General features: G+C 38.1%; 2 protein-coding genes across 2 annotated transcripts in view; one reads left to right on the top strand and one right to left on the bottom strand.

Annotated features, from left to right (window-relative positions):
* The window catches only part of LOC101740822 (uncharacterized), a 33,913-nt gene that overhangs the window by 5,608 nt on the left and 10,051 nt on the right, over positions 1-18,254 (top strand). The window lies entirely within an intron of this gene.
* LOC101739026 (collagen alpha-1(VIII) chain) lies at positions 2,493-17,488 on the bottom strand. The gene is made up of 7 exons (XM_038019428.2): positions 16,469-17,488; positions 16,061-16,421; positions 12,584-12,710; positions 6,738-6,908; positions 4,738-4,831; positions 3,912-3,987; positions 2,493-3,651 (listed from the first exon to the last, which is right to left on the bottom strand). Exons 2-7 carry the CDS (start codon positions 16,068-16,070, stop codon positions 2,984-2,986), a joined length of 1,146 nt encoding a protein of 381 aa, XP_037875356.1. The 5' UTR covers positions 16,071-16,421; positions 16,469-17,488; the 3' UTR covers positions 2,493-2,983.

Below are 18,254 nucleotides of genomic sequence, written 5' to 3'. Positions count from 1 at the left end.
CCACTGAACACTAGCTGGGCCGTGACCTCATTCACAGACATAGTGCAATTAAAACAATTACGCATGTAAAATTTATTGCCAAAATGCGATAGCTGAACTCAAGAGAACTCACGCGGAAATTTCTTCATTCAAAAATTACACAGCTGTTTTTTTATATACATAAAATGCGAATTAATGCTGACAGACGTAATCAGGTCTAAGTGTATTTGGTTTCCAGTTCAGCATGTTGTTAACTAGACAGTGACTCTTCACAGATAAACCAGAGCCCATACATACATGTGTAAACTCTTAACATTAATGTCTTGATAGAGACGTTGGCTTTTCCGAATTAATATGAAAAACAGTATGTGTATGCGGAGCCACGAAGCTTGTCACATTAATGAATGACAAATGAATTTCCATGGTTATTTTTAATGTGAGCACGCTTCTAATTAGCTTTTTGCGCAGAACTCAGATTTTGTTTTCACTGTGAATGAAACCCAGCAGCTCAGCTGTAACTCGACATGACTGCTGCCATGAGCACCGCTTGTACTCGCCATCGGGTAGAGGTAAAAAAAAACCGACGATAATAACTATGTAAACATTTGAGTACATAATTCGCTATTTAAATACATATTATTATGTATATTTATGACGTAAGCGATAATACTGCTGCATAGACGAATAGCAACTGAACAATGATGTACGAACATATTGTTAAACTTTTTCACTCCTTATTTTACTTATACGCATTATTTTTCACTGTATTTCTAACAAGTTATGAATGAGTTGTGCTCGCGTTAATACGTGTAGTATTTTAAGTATAATTCCAATTTCTGTATATGACGAAGTTTGAAATATGATGGATTGCAGCTCAGATTGGTAGTCAGCCCGGCGTTGTTGTGTTCCCCTGACAGCGCTGGTGAGCATTGAGCGACCTGACATCTGCACCCTTGGACTTTGTAAAACAAATGTCAAGTCTTGCCGCAGAGTCTGAGTTGCACCGTCCGGAATCTTACCCCCTATTCTGGAAAACGGAAACTAATTAGCGTTAGGTCCCCCGCCAGTTTCTACTAACTAAGCTGTTGTTATATTATGTTATTATATGATTTTCAATTAATCAGTTGGAATGGGCACTGCGTTCTGTGGACAGTTGGCGCGGCTCCAGCAAGTGCGCTCTACGCTCTACGCTTGGTACCGAGCTATTTATACATACGTTTCGATTGAACTATTCATATTCAGGCGCCCTGTATCAAAACATACGATTTTCATTGAATTTTTTCTCATTTATTTCGTTACACTAACGGCTCGGTGGGCGATTCGAAACACCATTAGGAATGCTATGAATGTACTGACGACCTCCCAGACACGAGAAGGAATCCACATTATTTCAGAAAAAACTAAGACATGTCAATCTCACATTATATTATCTGATTTGCTAAAGTAAACATTAGTACCTGCCGCATTATTATTATAAGCAATGTACGTATGTACTCCTAAAAGATTATTTTCACTACCAATGTAGTAGTTATTGGATACTACATGTCCTACATTGACGGTGCACACGATAGAAACCTCCCCTAAAGTCGTAATGATAACCGTACCAGGTTTTATCACAATCGAATGAGCGGTTAGGGAACGCATAGGATAAATGTACAAACACTCAATTTTATTTATAGAGGTGGAAGATTTCTAACAGAACCTTCTTGAAGTAATGTAAAATAAAAACAATTGACAGCTGGTTACAGTGCCATCGTAGTCTACGAATTCTCCATTGAATACAAACCAGGACTATCTGGACACACAGCTTCAGTAGCTATCTTACGGTGAAAACATCTTATTTTAGTTTTTCTGGAACATCCTGAAAACGTTGATTAAAATATGAATAGCATATACTTAATTGCTGACTGTATTTTCTTTGTTTTTGTGATTTGCGGAATATAAATGGAACCTAGTTTTACAGTCTAACATCGCACTGAAGCTATTATTAAAATATTATTATTAGTATTATTGAGTGCGAGGATGAAGCGTGAAACCATTTATCATCAGACTTCAATGGTGGTGCGTCGTATCATTATTAGGTACCACAACATATCCGTGAATACCTACCATCATGTATCTTGTTTGTAGGACAGAATACCCATAGTTCCAGTTGAGGCTCCCATCACATAGTAGGTGTTCATCAACTTTTTCTATGACAATTTGTCCTTTCAAAATCACAACAAACACACCAAGCTCTGCGTAATTGAGAAACCCCATCACTTATCTTAGGTTGAGAGTTAAGAATCAGTTACAGCAATAAAATGAAAACTTAAATCCTTTATCTTAAGATGAGAGCTGTCACTCACGTTGTTATGTCTTTGGATTCCATTAGCAACGGTGGAGCAAAGGGCACGCTTCTACAACTGATTTTGTTTATCGTACCAAAGGAAAATGCTTATGTTGCTATGACCCATTCTAACATTTAGACAAGAGCTGCCTCAAGGAATATTGTCCGTAAATAAAACAGAACATCGACAACACTCAGTTTATTGCGGTTAGCACTCTCAGCTTACATTAGATTAGAACAATAATATTTACACGAGACTAAAACTACATTCATGCAGACCAACCTAAGGTAAACATCACAACGATTTTTAAAAAGCACACAATACCGGGAGTAAAAGGAGCTTTCTTCTATATTTTTGCTAAATTTATTTAGTTATTTCTGTTGTTTGACATTACGATGGATTTATAATTTTTGACAAATCTGCAGGGTGTATATCCACCTGAAGCTCCTCTTGCTATAGTTTTTATTGTAGATAATAATACTCCGCGGTAAATTGTGTGAATTTAGATAAGTAAAATGGAAAGAGAGAAGTGATGGCGTGTTGTGAAGCTGGCCACTAGCACCTGTAGTGATGACCACGACCACTCTGTGAAGAGCGATACCGACAAAGAAGAAGAAAATGGAAATTCGGAAATTCTTACATCGACTTATTAATAAGTATTAGCCATAAATAAACTAGTTAAAATATTGGGGCCCTATCTGCCCTGTAGGCCCACCAGGACCCACGAGTATTGACCGTCCTGGGCCGATGGTACCAGTGGGTCCCCCGGGCCCTACTAATACACCAGGGCTCCCTTGACGGCCGAAGCCAGGACCAATGTAACCAGTCGGACCACCTGGACCCACTAACACACCTCGTTTTCCGTTCCTGCCAGGACCGATTATGCCTGTTGGTCCACCAGGTCCAGTCAGTACAGGTCTTCTTCCGTAGTTTCTTCCGGGACCAATGATTCCAGTAGGTCCACCTGGACCAACGAGTACTCCTCTTTGTGCGGATTCGCTGAAACCTACATCTCTTGGGCCATCAGGTCCAATCACACCCGTAGGTCCGTCCGGACCAACTAAGACGGCTTGGTTTTGATCTCGGTTTGGACCTATAGAACCAGTAGGACCTCCCGGTCCAACTAATACTCCTGGGTTTCCAACGTTTCCTGTTGGGTTTTGTGGTCCGACCAGGAAGCCTTGTGGTGTATCAAATGGTCCGAGTAAACCGACTTGATGAGCGGGTCCCGGGCCAAGAACTCCGTTTATTTCGGAAGCAGGAGGCGGGGGGAAGGGCCGGGCTAAGTTCTGTTGTCCCGGCAATAGCATGGGACGCTCGTCTTCCACTTCGTTGAAGTATTCTGAAATGTTAGTTCAGATGTAATAAAATCTTGTAATATACTGTCGCATAGCCTCTTTGTAACTGATTTCTCGAAGACCAGACCGTGGCGATAGCGAACCCTCTTAATAATTAGAACAAGCTGATGAGACCGACATATCTGTACCTCTTTTTATTGGAGGTTTGACATAAATATAAAAATGTGGTTTGCGTGCTTTGTACTGTCGGTGAATTTTTCCAGATAAAAAAATAGGACAAAAATGTGTGTATTATTAGCCTCACCTGACTGATATGAATTTACTTTGTTGCTCTGCTTACGCTTGTAACAACACAGGTACTTTCCAGAGCCACATGCTCTCTGAAACAAACAGACAGAAGACCAGTAGCTTAATATTAATATGTGATATGTTCAGTGGTGAATTTACACTAGGGGCAGTCGGAGCAAGCGCCCAGGGCGGCAAATTTTATAGGGCGGCAAAATTTTCAAAGTCAAATATATTTTTTTCTTATCAAAATTGCTCTATGCAATTAATTAATTCCATAATTAATAATTTTCTGTTTAATTGACAATTCAAGAAATTCAATTAATTAATTATTTGTGAATTATAATTTTGTCAGTTTGGGTAAAATTAATAATCAAAATAATTTATTTCCTTGGAGATTTAAAATAATAATCGATTTTTTTGTTTACCAGAATTAAATAATATTTTTTTTTCATGTATAATGAGTCAGCCTTAGTACAAAATTTATAATTAAAAAAAACACACACATTATTTCTGTTTTTGGAATATATAACATATTATAATACAGTTTCTAGTAAAGTTGAAGAAGAAAATATATAAACTATAAGTTTAAGTAGAATTTCAGTGTTGGGGCGGATTTTTTTCCGGTGCCCAGGAGCGGCATTAAGTTTAAATCCCGGCCCTGTGTATGCTCAGTAATATCATGGAATCGTAACACTGTTTTGTGCAGTGCTGGAGTTATCATATTTGTAATGATCTCAGTGTGTTTGTTTATAAAAGTAAAATATGTTGATATGGCATTCTTTTTGTATCCTATAATATCCAAAAAAAAACGCTAGTGCAAGAAAATTAGACCAAAAACTTACCGCACTGCCAGGTCTTGGGTTGCAGTCAGGAGTGTCAACACATTTGCAGTACTGCAGAGAATCAAGAGTTCCATCTGAATCGTAGTTTTTAGGTCTGTAATTTAAAGTATAATAGTTCAAGATTATGAGGTAGCCGTGGGTGATGATGGTATAACGACTCAGCCGACCGTTTTAAGTTTTGTATACGCGACGTCAGATGTCCAAAATAGGATATAGTTACCTATCAACAAATGTTCACGATTGATTTCCACGGTGAAGAAATAACATCGTGTAATAAAAATGAAACCCGCAAAATTATAATTTGCGTAATTACTGGTGGTAGCACCTCTTGTGAGTCCGCACGGGTAGGTACCACCACCCTGCCTATTTCTGCCGTGAAGCAGTAATGCGTTTCGGTTTGAAGGGTGGGGCAGCCGTTGTAACTACGAGGGCTGCACTAAAAGTATCGGGAATGGAATATTTCCACTGTTCCTGTCATATTAAAATATTTTTAATTGAAAACTCCTTGGTTTAACAATCGAATACCATTTATTTATTTAAAAAAAGATTCTCGGTCTTGTCACGAGGTTTTGTCAAACTTGTTTAGTCGTTGAGAAAATGGAATTGAATCGAGAAAATTCAAGAGCGATGATTTATTATGACTTTCGAAGTGGTTTAACACAAAAACAGTGTGTTGACCGGATGATTTCTGCATTTGGTGATGAAGCCCCATCCAAAACCACAATTTATCGCTGGTTTGCTGAGTTTCAACGTGGACGTGTCAAGTTCAGTGATGATCCCCGTCAAGGTCGTCCAAAAACTGCAGTCACCCAAGAAAACGTTGATGCTGTGCGTAAGCTGATTGAGGAAGATCGACATGTGACATACCGCGAAATTCAGGCAACTTTAGACATTGGCATGAGTCAAATACAAATAATCTTGCATGAACAATTAGGTGTAAAAAAGTTGTTTTCCCGATGGATACCGCATTCGCTCTGTGAAGAGCAAAAAGCGGCTCGCGTTACTTGGTGCGTCAGAACTCTCGAAAGATTCCACGCAGGATCCTCAAATGCTGTATACAACATTGTATCAGGTGACGAATCCTGGATATACGCGTACGAACCCGAAACAAAAAACCAGTCACGAGTTATACTGGTATACGAGGTATACTGAGACCTTAGAACTTATATCTCAAGGTGGATGGCGCATTTACGTTGTGGATGTCCATGGGCTCCAGTAACCACTTAACACCAGGTGGGCTGTGAGCTCGTCCACCCATCTAAGCAATTTAAAAAAAAACAATCAGAAAAATATACTATTCTTGAAGGTTTTTTTTTCTTATAAGCGAAGTCGCACCTAAAAGCTAGTAGTTAAGCAATTCATTCATTTAGCAAAATGAATAGCAATAACGATTTTGATCACTCTGTTAACAAAGTCCAAAAATAAGATCTGCTAAAACTCAGTTTAGTTACCTATTTAAATTTGGATGATCATTATTGAGAGTTTTTTTAATTAAGTAAATAATGTAACTATATAAACAAACATCTCTGAAGTTTTTATGGAATTATGTATTTCTCATAATTTTCTGCAAATTCGTAATAATACTGGGATAGTTTTTCCAACTTTCACAAATCATTTTCAATTTTGCTGTTGGTTCACCATAGAAGTTGTGCTGTAATACTCGTATATAGAGTGTTGCAGTATTGTGATTATTAATTGGTAAAAGTAATGAAAACCAAAAATTAAAGTTACAGTAATCGTACTTTTGTCCATCATGAATTATAAACTTTATTTTAACACAAAAAGGGAAACAACCCTAATCTGGGTATTATACAAAACCACACGTATGTTGATTCAGTCACTGTCGAGACTAGCGTGCGTAGAAGTTCATAAACCAAAATGTGTAACATCACCACACCAGTGAGATACTAAAAATCATTCCCTTCCAATGATGAGCCTTCAAGAGAGCTGACGCTGAGAGGGAGAACCACAGCTAATTCCTTCAAGCTTGAGATACCTACACATCAACAGTCAAAACAGCTTGACTCTGAACTCTGTATGGAGACTGTGCGTGCTCTTCCACTCTTACTGGATACCTTCCCTCTCCCTGGGGTCTGTTATAGAAGCCTTCAGTTTCTTCTGGTTCACGAAACGGGATCTCGTCTGCTTGCACCTTGGATTCACGGTGGGATCTGTAACGACAGAATTGTTGTAGTTTTAACTATGTGCGTAAAGAAAGGCGACTAATAGTTTAAGAACTAAAAAAGAAATTAAACATGAGAGGCGTTTGTGAGCAGATTTTCAAAGCTTATTAAAACTTTGTTTTATCCCGTATCTTCCTGTCATGTTCATAACGTTTGAAAGATTTTTTTTCCAATGTAATCCATAAGAACTATGCTATTGAGTGCAGTCACAAATCCAATAACTAATATGGTGAATTTATTAAAAAATTAAAAAGTTTCATTAATTCATGGTTAAAAGCGTACTATTCGATAGCATTGACACCTTTTTAAAAAAAATAGTACTGTACTACCGTAGGCAAGTTATTAAAAAAAAGTCTATTATTATATCGAAATGGTACAAAATTTGCTGCTTCTCTTTCAATAAAAGAAACTATCAAGATTATCAACCACTTGAGGCATTAAAAACTCGACAAAAAATTTCATAATAAAACAGTTAAAAATACTGTAATGTTTATTTTTCCTAAACTAAATTAAGTGATCAAATTGTTTGCCTTCGGTACGAATATAGTCTGTATCGCCTCAGAAAAGATTATTTAACCATTCGTGTGTAACTAAATCCTTGAGTTCGTTTCTTCTGGTGTTTCAGCATTTTTACGGCGTATTTCAGTTAGATTTCGTATTGGCTTCATGTACACTTTTTCTTTTATGCAGCCCCAATAAAAGAAGTTCAATGGATTTAGATCGGGATTTCGAGGAGACCACAAAATTGTGCCAAGGCGTCCAATCCACTTACCAGGATATTCTCTTTTTTGATCTCTATTTTGATCTTTTCAATTGATCCTTCTATTCAGTTCTGCCAACCGTGACAAAATAAATACTCCAATATTAATTATAATTTCGAACAGGACAGTTTTTTTTTATTTCCAGTGAATACTGCACGAATTCATGATTGACCAAGTGTCGAAGGCTTATCAGAGTCCTTAGATATATCGAAGTGAATGCTTTAACCCACCCTGAGAGACAGATGTACACTCTCATTTATATAGTAATAAGGCTGGAAGATAGGTTTTGACCCTCTCGGTCAAAAAGTTCCACTGCTCGCCCATATCGATCTCGCGTAGATATTTTTTCTGAAAATTAGTTATTCTTGAAGGAGTTTTGTTTCAGCTGAACTTCCTCCTCTCACTTCTCCGGCTCCAACACGAACGAACAGCGACCGCGGACGTGTTGTAACTGTTTCTTTAGAGTTACACGTAACAAATCGATACACTGACGTTGGTCAAGACATGTCTCAACACTGTTACTACATTAGAAATACAGCAGCGGCTGTTGTAACTTATCTGGGCTCCGTGTTTAAGACGAAACGTGGGTGCCGACGAATACATAGTAGTCATAATAGTATAGGTCTCTCAAAACTATCTGCGGACCGTCCATCCCAAATACGAGGGCGGCACTGAAAATTTCGGGAATTAACGAAAATACACAACATTACTATTTAAAAATGTATTTATTGCGTTTCGAAGTATTCTCCGCGAAATTTGACATATTTTTCCATACGATGGAATTAATCATTGAAGCAACCATTCCATTCGGAAGTTGGGGTCTCCAAAATGACCGTTTTGTAGGCGTCCACAGCTTCTTCAGGTGATGAAAATCTCTGTCCACGCAATTTAGTCTTTATTTTAGGGAAAGTATAGAAATCATTAGGGCTTAGGTCGGGGCTGTACGGCGGATGGTCTAATAATTCTATGTTTTCTTGCTCTAAAAACTCTTTTGTTCTGTGCGCGGTGTGAGAACTCGCATTGTCGTGATGGAGGATGATGCGGCGGTTGCAGTTCTCTTTACGGAGTTTAGAAACGATCTGTGGCAAACAAATGCTAGCATACCATTCTGCATTAACCGTTTTTTGTCCCTCAAGAGGAATAGTCGTAACATGGCCGGTTTTGGAGACAAACGTGGCCACCATTTTTTTTGCAACACTCCGTGAACGAACAATTTTTGTTGGCTTTAACTCATTTTCGAACACCCAAACTCGTGACTGGTTTTTTGTTTCGGGTTCGTACGCGTATATCCAGGATTCGTCACCTGATACAATGTTGTATACAGCATTTGAGGATCCTGCGTGGAATCTTTCGAGAGTTCTGACGCACCAAGTAACGCGAGCCGCTTTTTGCTCTTCACAGAGCGAATGCGGTATCCATCGGGAAAACAACTTTTTTACACCTAATTGTTCATGCAAGATTATTTGTATTTGACTCATGCCAATGTCTAAAGTTGCCTGAATTTCGCGGTATGTCACATGTCGATCTTCCTCAATCAGCTTACGCACAGCATCAACGTTTTCTTGGGTGACTGCAGTTTTTGGACGACCTTGACGGGGATCATCACTGAGCTTGACACGTCCATGTTGAAACTCAGCAAACCAGCGATAAATTGTGGTTTTGGATGGAGCTTCATCACCAAATGCAGAAATCATCCAGTCCACACACTGTTTTTGTGTTAAACCACTTCGAAAGTCATAATAAATCATCGCTCTTGAATTTTCTCGAGTCAATTCCATTTTCTCAACGACTAAACAAGTTTGACAAAACCTCGTGACAAGACCGAGAATCTTTTTTTAAATAAATAAATGGTATTCGATTTTTAAAACCAAGGAGTTTTCAATTAAAAAGATTTTAATATGACAGGAACAGTGGAAATATTCCATTCCCGATACTTTTAGTGCAGCCTAGTAACCCGCGCGCTCCCTAGGCGCGGCGAACTCGTAGGAGGTTTGGCCCATAAAAATTGGTCTTTCAAAACTCCCTGAATATAGCAGCAAAGAGGCAACTGAAACTCTGATTAAGAATCTAAATCTCCATTTTTTACGCTAACTTTGTTGTGTGAAACCAGATTTCAACCGATACTACCATATCTATTTCATTTTTCTTTTCAATTTTGAATATCATACTGTTTTTGTTAAAGAAAACAAGATTCATTAAATAGAAATAATATGTATTAGGTGCTATTGGTTATTGTAACGCCACCTTTTTCTGTTATCACTACCCTGTCCATTCTTGCTCCATCTTAAAGTTTAATATTCCCGCTATTCGAATCAATAAATAAGACCTCGTGTTCTAATAACATCGTCTATCCCGAGAACTCTAATGTAAAAAATTATTCATCTAGACCGAGGAAAAATGAAGGACATAATTCTTTTCGCGTCTTAATGATTTAACAACAACAAAAAATTGAGTGTTGTTTTTTCTTATAATTCTCTGAATCATTCAACTGTTAAAAACGACAATTTAATCATTATACCTTGTGGCGTGCGTTTTGTAATTTACTAAATAGTTATCATTTGTTTTGTTATTTACTGCGTACTTCTGGGCTCGTGATCTTCATTTTGAGACTCCCTCATTATTAACGATTGCCTCGCTAAGGTTCGGTGATATCCTTCTCATGGGTCGTTGCATCTTTACACGAGATGAGCCCATGGCCAACCTTGTGTACAGTGACTGCCAGAGCCCATGGACATCAAGTAAACGCCGTCGCCCACTTTGAGATCTGAGGCCGAAACCTCAGTTGCCTCGTATAACATAAACATGCGCTACCACCAATAAATGACGGTGAATAATGTACGCTGCGAGAGTACTCAGAGACCGTTGCTGCTCATTCTCCAGAATCCCTTAGTCGTTGTTTACGACGTCCACGGAAAGAGATCGGGTAGCGATATTTAATATTGCTTGGATCTTGTAGAGCTAGAGCTGGCAGTGACGAATTCTAACCTAATTACAATGGAAAGACCCCATCTAAGCCAGGTAAATCAGGTCTAGAGTAAGGTCACACCTTGTGATTCTTTTACAGATCTGGTTATATTCCTTGTTCATTTGCGTAAGCTAACAAAAATACATTCATTCTCGGAACTTCCCTTTTTATTAATGGAAATAATCTAGATCAATTTCAAGACCCACATAATTACTAACCAGCCAACCGTGCGCTGACGCAACTCCATTCTAGTGTCAAGACGGTGACCGTTTAATGGTATTGTATCGGAAACAATGCGTGGCGAACGGCGAAGGACGAAGTTAGTGAAGCAGACTAGATCAGAGAAATAGGGTGTGTGGTCACCCTAACAATAATCATGAAGCCTTTCGTTGGTCTTCACAGTATGTACTTATAAAAATCCATTAGGTACTCTGTATTGGTACAGAGTAGATATTACACTTGTAAGAGAACCAGTATCGATGGAGATATCCAAGAGACTTTTCAGCCTGTGCCTTGACTCTTGATTTCAAGAAGATTTGGAGAAGCATGTGGTTTCGATACTATATATTTCTATTACAAAATTCACAAGTATTGCGTTTATTTATCAGGTAGCTGTAGAATATAATCTTTGACCTTTTCGTCAAAACCAAAACTTGATCATCGACCATCCGGAGGTTTTATTCCGTATTCCAGTATCCTTGAAGTAATGGCTCTCCCGCCGTTCGGACGTATACCGCACTACAAGTGTGTCCCGGTCCCAACGATAACCGCGATTCCAATGATATCGTAATAACAACCTAATTTCTCAAAATTGAAGGTGGTATTCAAATTTTGGCGTCTATGGACTCCTCTCGACTTATTAGCTTACATATTTTTATATCTAAGCTAATAATCAACATTGCCTTGAGATAAAATAATATATTCAGAAACAATAGAACAAATACGTGCTTGGCTTGAAACACACGGCCCTATCTTACACGGTGATCTGTTAATAGCATAAAGACATTCTGCATAATATTAATATCCATGTTCGTTTACAACCAAAATATTGCAAAAGAACGAGATCCTGACGTCATTGGCACCTGACATTGGCCGTCAAGGTAAAAGCTCCATTAAAGCCCACTTTTTGACAATGTGCCCAATTCGGGCGCTACCTTGTAGTTCAAAAGGAGCTTTGAACCGCGTCTTCGCCTGTATCCGGTTAATGATTTCTAGTACAAGTAGCCTGTCCCACTAATCGGGCCAGTCGATTATTTCTTAGTTATGTAGAGGGGCACTCTCGATCCAACCGGTATGAAATCGTTACCAGTATATGGACAATAGCAAGTGTATATTGTTGCCAAACAAAATTTTAATTATATTTTAGTTTGAAGTCCTCTTGGTTTAAAGGATAAGATGTCAAATGCATTCGTCTCTAGCGATGCATCGGTGTTGGAATCCCGCAGGCGGGTATCAATTTTTCCAATTAAATACGTACTTAACAAATGTTCACGATTCACTTCCACGATGAAAGAATAACATTATGTAATAAAAATTAAACTCTCAAAATTATAATTTGCGTAGTTACTGGTGGTAGGACCACTTGTGAGTCCGCAGGGGTAGGTACCACCACCCTGCCTATTTATGCCGTGAAGCAGTAATGCGGTTCGGTTTGAAGGGCGGGACAGCCTGTTAAAAATGAGACCTTACAACTCATGCCTCAAAGAGGATGGCGTCGCTTAGGTCGTGGAGGTCTAAGGACTCCAGTACCCACTTAACATCAGGTGGGCCGTGAGCTCGTCTACCCATCTAAGCAATAAAAAAAAGTTAGGAGTGTCCAAACCAGACTGTTGTAGATCTCTACCATTGCTGTTGTCCATTAACATCCATGTGGACTCGCTATCAATTGGGTCGTTTGCTCAGCCGCCTTCAAAGGCAATAAAAAAACCGGTACTCACCTGACATCGTCACCGCGGCTGTCAATGAATTTAACTTTTGTGTCTATACGCAAAGACGCTGAAGACTGTTCATCGGGGAACCGGAATTTCTCTCCACTCACTGCCGCTACCAGCAGTAACCACAGTACTGAAATATAAAAAAAAACAATAATCTTGATAATACTAAACTTTATTAAATATTTAAACTACACCCCTGCTTCTCAATTATCTGTATTGAATATATTGAATGCAAATTGAAAATATATACTACCAATTACAGTTCCAAATACAAAATAGGAATTATTGGTCAGACTCATTCATCACTTATGATCCATTTGGCCAGCATGCAATATGTGTTATAACTATTTATTTTAAGTATATCTTCCTTCAACCTCTTCAAGTCGTTTATGAGCATTTAGTGCTCACTAAAATGCTCGAAATAATCTGCTCAGTTACACTAATAAAGGTATAAATAATAAGTAGCCATTCCGTGCCCAATTACACGCTCGAAGATCGTTAATTATAATTAATAATCTGATATTGTAAAGTCCTTGCAACACGTAAGGTTTTTCCAAGTTTTCACAATTGTGTAGGCGGTTGCCATTTAAGTTCTTATACGTACTATAGGTTTCAACAGTTAAAGTGTTTGTAGCCTTCGAATAAACAGTTAGAAAACGAATTTTGTTCACTGATGGTGGGAGATTTTTTTTGGAGTAAAGAACCTTGTCGTTATGATAAGCTAATAAAACGAATATTAAACTACACCAGAGAAAATAATAATGTGAAAACAAAAGAATAAAACATACTTATTTATCTCACATACTCTTAGTTACAAAACAAAATATTTCTCTTCGATTATAACCTTGCTAAACAAACCAATAACTCAAATATTGGGTGAAAATAAAATTCGTCGAACTGAAAATATATCGATCTTGTAATTTCTAACGACTTTTTTAGCTTACGGCAACCGAGCTGGAGATTTACAATCAACCGCGGACTGCTTCTTCGTCAAAGAACATTATTAAAACATATTTGATCGTAACTTTGACAGCATAATTCGCAACCTTCTATAATTAATTATAACCGTTCGGTGACAAAGTTAGTAAACATTAATCTTATGTTAGAAGACAATGGGTGATTCAACGCTTGGCCTGAACGCAACGCGTGTCTAGACGACTACTGCCTCGACGAATGAGAGCTCTTCATCCAGTTGTTTTGATATCTAGTTAAATAATCAGAAGGGTGGGATCACTCCCTGATGTCACATTATCCATTCAAAATGAAAATTAGCATTACTTATCAATAACTATGTGCATAACGGTGAGCAGTAGTTGGCTTGTGGAGAAAATGCTGTTTATTTTGGTCCCTAAGTAGATATGCGATTATCTTTTCATAAATTGTCTATGAATGCTGTCAATAAGCCAACACATGTCGTACACGCGGTAAACTGTTACATTAATCTATTTAATGTTCTATTTTAATTTTATCAAAACATCAAATTGACTGAAATTACTTCAAAAAAAGAGAGAGGAAAAACCGTTTCCATTATATTTTATAAATTAGTTTGGAAGCTTTCACAGAAAATTTATATTTTTCAAAATAGGATAAATACCTGTTCGAATGATAAAATTGTCGGCAATCTCAAGTTTGAATGTTTCTGGACGCAAGGATATATTTGGCAACGAGAGAGAGATGATTTGTTTGTATGAAAAATGATTTATGGAGGTGACATGTAATGGTTTACGACATCATAAAGGGCTTAGAGAAGACATGTGTGGCTCCGACCCCGAGTAGTCAGGGTAAGGTTGCCTAAATAGTAACCAAGTGAAATAAAACTTCTTTGTAATGTCGAAACAACAAAATTAACGACCTCTTAAACTAATGGCGAGGTTGGGCCCTTACGAAATGACTCGCCAACTGACGCCTCAGCATGTTGTGTAATTGCACAATTCACATTACATTGCTGGGTGTTCAATTTTACTTATAGCAGGTCAGGTTCTATGGTTTCTCAGGCAAGGAGCCAGGGCATTCAAACTGTATATTCATACACCCAGTTATGAGTCTTAACACCTTTGATAAATGCTACTACGATTAAAATACAACAAACAGCAATCTATTTTTAATTTTCCACGATAGACATAAGCCCGTGGACATCACAGCGTAATTTAATAGTGCAATAGTTATATAAGGGATCGCTTGGTAGAGAGCAGTGGCGGAGCAAATGTTGTATCTACTTTATTTAGAGTATTTATTAACAACAAAAGACAGAAGATGACTTCAGAATTTTTGTTATCACTTAACTCCAGAAGGGTTGGTAGCATATCCACCCGTCTAGTAAAATGAAGAGTATCTTACCAAGAAAAATTGCGTTAGTAAAAAACGGCATCACGTCTTGTATATATGTATTTATGTCGTAGTTTGTCTTATGCATTATTTCATAAGGAAGAAGTCTGCGTCACTTCTCTGTAGTCGTAGTCAGTTAGTCTGTTAGTCGTAGTCGTAGTGTAGTCGAAGCCAACAGACTGTTGTTCATTAATAAGCCCGAAAAGCACTTGCGCTTGTCACAAGTTCGTTCATATTTAACGACCAATGTATGTTGTGTTATATTTATAAATCATATTAACTTAATAGTTATCGTGGGCGAAAGCTTTTCGCAATATATTCTTGCAATTAAACCTTTTAAAGTAAGCTACACATACCCACTAGTACTCGTGTTAGTATAGGTATCTAAGAGCTGCCGTATTTTGATGTTGTTATTATTTTAGCCTTTAGGTTCAATTCGTTTTCGGTGATTTTAAGGGGTTCCGTCTCTTATAGTAGGATCTCATCTTCTCATCACCAATTCCTAAGGCGGGTGATCGTCTGATCGGTTGAAATAGTTTAAATCTAAACAAATTTATTCGTTGAACCTATTCCACCAGTCGGGCAGTAGATGTAGGCTTTTATCTGTTTTATTATTATTAATATTTTATTGCATACAAGGGTGGACGAGCTCACAGCCCACTTGGTGTTAAGTGGTTACTGAAGCCCATAGACATCTACAATGTAAATGCCTCCACCCACCTTGAGATATAAATTCTAAGGTCTCAACTCTCAGTATAGTTACAACAGCTGCATCACCCTTCAAACCGATACACATTACTGCTTCACGGCAGAAATGGGCAGGGTGGTGGTACCTACCCGGGTGGACTCACATGAGGTCCTACACCAATAAATTATGTATGGCTATTGTATGATGTAGGCCTATTCCTGGTTCAAAACTGCTCTGGCGAATGTTACCAGATCTGCGTCCAATTTGTTTTAATTGCTCTATATTCTCCCATGAAGTAGACCAGTTCAGGGTCCGCCAAATGTGAAATCCAGATTAAGTCAATCAGTGTCTCAACTTTAGTGTCTAACAATAAATAACTACAATATGATTTAAAAGTTTTTATTTAATATTTACTTTTAATTGAATGTTTCATAAATTTACTAAATTAATTACATAAAAGTACTTACCAACAAACATATTTTTAATGATTCACAAAGAAACTATCACAAACATTTGCAAACGTAAATTAATTAATTAAAGAACTATGAACATTGAAGGCGAGTGCTCCGCGCGCCCTCTGTTGTGCAACTGAGAGCATAGATTATACACTTAATATATTCGAGAACTGAGAGTGTAAGTGCACTGTGCAACTTACAAATGTTTCAGCAATTGCAGACCTTGCTACGGGTTAGCTATTTATATATACCGATAACGATACGGCAATAACGATCCGACACGATGTCTTCTATAAATGTAATAAAATCGTAAGCATATCTTCTATGTATGTTCGTTTGTATTCTTTAATCTTCACAATTAAGGCACCAGTTTCTTTGTATAATAGTTTTAAATTATATTTGTACGGGTATAATAGTTACTGCTGTTAAATCGTCTTGTGAGTCCGCGCGAGTAGGAACCACCGCCCTGCCTATTTCTGCCGTGAAGCAATAATGCGTTTCGGTTTGAAGGGTAGGGCAGCCGTTGTACTTTAAAAACTGAGATTAGATGTCTCAAGGTGGGCGGCTTCGGTAACCGCTTAACACAAGTTGGGCAGTGAGCTCGTCCACTCAAAAAAAACCTTTTAAATAACATTGTGTAAGAAAATAAATTCGATTCGAATAAAATTTTTGGAATTCTTACATAGATTGGAGACGCGATCGCGGCTGTGATATACGATTTTAATATTTGACTACACCGCTCGGTGCGGGTAGTATTATTTTTATGTATTTTTAGGTATGGAGGATTACTGGTGGCCCGGAGGCCTTTCCAGTTTCACCAGGACAGGTGGGCGAGCAAAGCCAGAAGGGGTGGGATTTGCTAACAGCTGCCCGAGCGCCTACGAAGGAGACGCGCGGATAGTATTTGCAGTAATGTTATCCAGCGCTACTACGCTGTCGTGTGCTAAATTGACCGTCCAACTACTAACAAAAATGAATTATTTTTTTATAATTCGCAATTTAAATCCAGAAATTCCGTTTGTTATGAAACAAATATGTCCTTCCGACATTAATATTTCCGGCGGTCTCTCGCGTCGGGAAACACTGAGGTCAGTTTGGTAATCGGTACAAAATCCCAGTCGATCGCTTTATCTCGAAATCTGGGCTCGATTAGTGTCACCACGCTGTGCGGATGGATAATGAGTAGATAACTATGAATTTCCACAAACGATGGACAATTGAAGAGACAAAATGGAAAGGGCCTAGTGGGAAAAGAAGGAAAGGACGACATATGACACGATGGAGAGATGATTCATAGTCACCGCTAGAAAAGAAAGGATTAAACGAACCAAGGACAAAGAAAATTGGATTAAACTGGAGGAGGCCTATACCCAAATAGGAGTTCCTATTGAAGAAAAAGTTGGATGTAGGCAAATCAAACAAACAACAATAAAGAAAAAATATAATATAAAAAGTGTAAAATTGAAAATAGATCAAAATGTCAAAATTATCAAAAAATCATATATTTAAGAATTTTTTTAATTTTTTTTTATTGCTTAGATGGATGGACGAGCTCACAACCCACCTGGTGTTAAGTGGTTACTGGAGCCCATAGACATCTACAACGTAAATGCGCCACCCACCTCGAGATATAAGTTCTAAGATCTCAGGTATAGTTACAACGGCTACCGCACCCTTCGAACCGAAACGCATTACTGCTTCACGGCGGAAATAGGCGGGGTGGTGGTACCTACCCGTGCGGACTCCCAAGAGGTCCTACCACCAGTGATTACGCAAATTATAATTTTGCGGGTTTGATTTTTATTACACGATGTTATTCCTTCACCGTGGAAGTCAATCGTGAACATTTGTTGAGTACGTATTTCATTAGAAAAATTGGTACCCGCCTGCGGGATTCGAACACCGGTGCATCGCTTCAACACGAATGCACCGGACGTCTTATCCGTTAGGCCACAACGACTTTTGTAATACTTAGGTAATGGGAAATAAAAGGCTTCATTATTATTATTATAAGTATGAATTTGGAGCTCTTAGTGAGTGGGATCTTCGCTGGGGATAGTGTAAGAACTTGTATCCATTGAACTGTGTATCTGAATTCTTGTCTCAGTCTTTATAATGCTTCTACCAATAAAGCACTTTGCTATTGTATTAAGACCACTTGGGGCATTTGAATATACTTTTTAGAGTAATAGAGTATCAGAGACTT

The sequence above is a fragment of the Bombyx mori genome, chromosome 23, assembly GCF_030269925.1.
Source record: "Bombyx mori chromosome 23, ASM3026992v2".
NCBI classification, from domain to species: domain Eukaryota; kingdom Metazoa; phylum Arthropoda; class Insecta; order Lepidoptera; family Bombycidae; genus Bombyx; species Bombyx mori.
Note: the sequence above shows the minus strand (reverse complement) of the source record. Positions and strands in the feature narration are given on the sequence as shown.

Coding starts and splice junctions, on each gene's coding strand:
- LOC101739026 (XM_038019428.2), bottom strand. Junction 4,832..6,737: donor GCTGTTTTGACTGTTGATGT/GTAGGTATCTCA, acceptor TTTAAATTACAG/ACCTAAAAACTACGATTCAG. Junction 3,652..3,911: donor AGTAAATTCATATCAGTCAG/GTGAGGCTAATA, acceptor CTAACATTTCAG/AATACTTCAACGAAGTGGAA.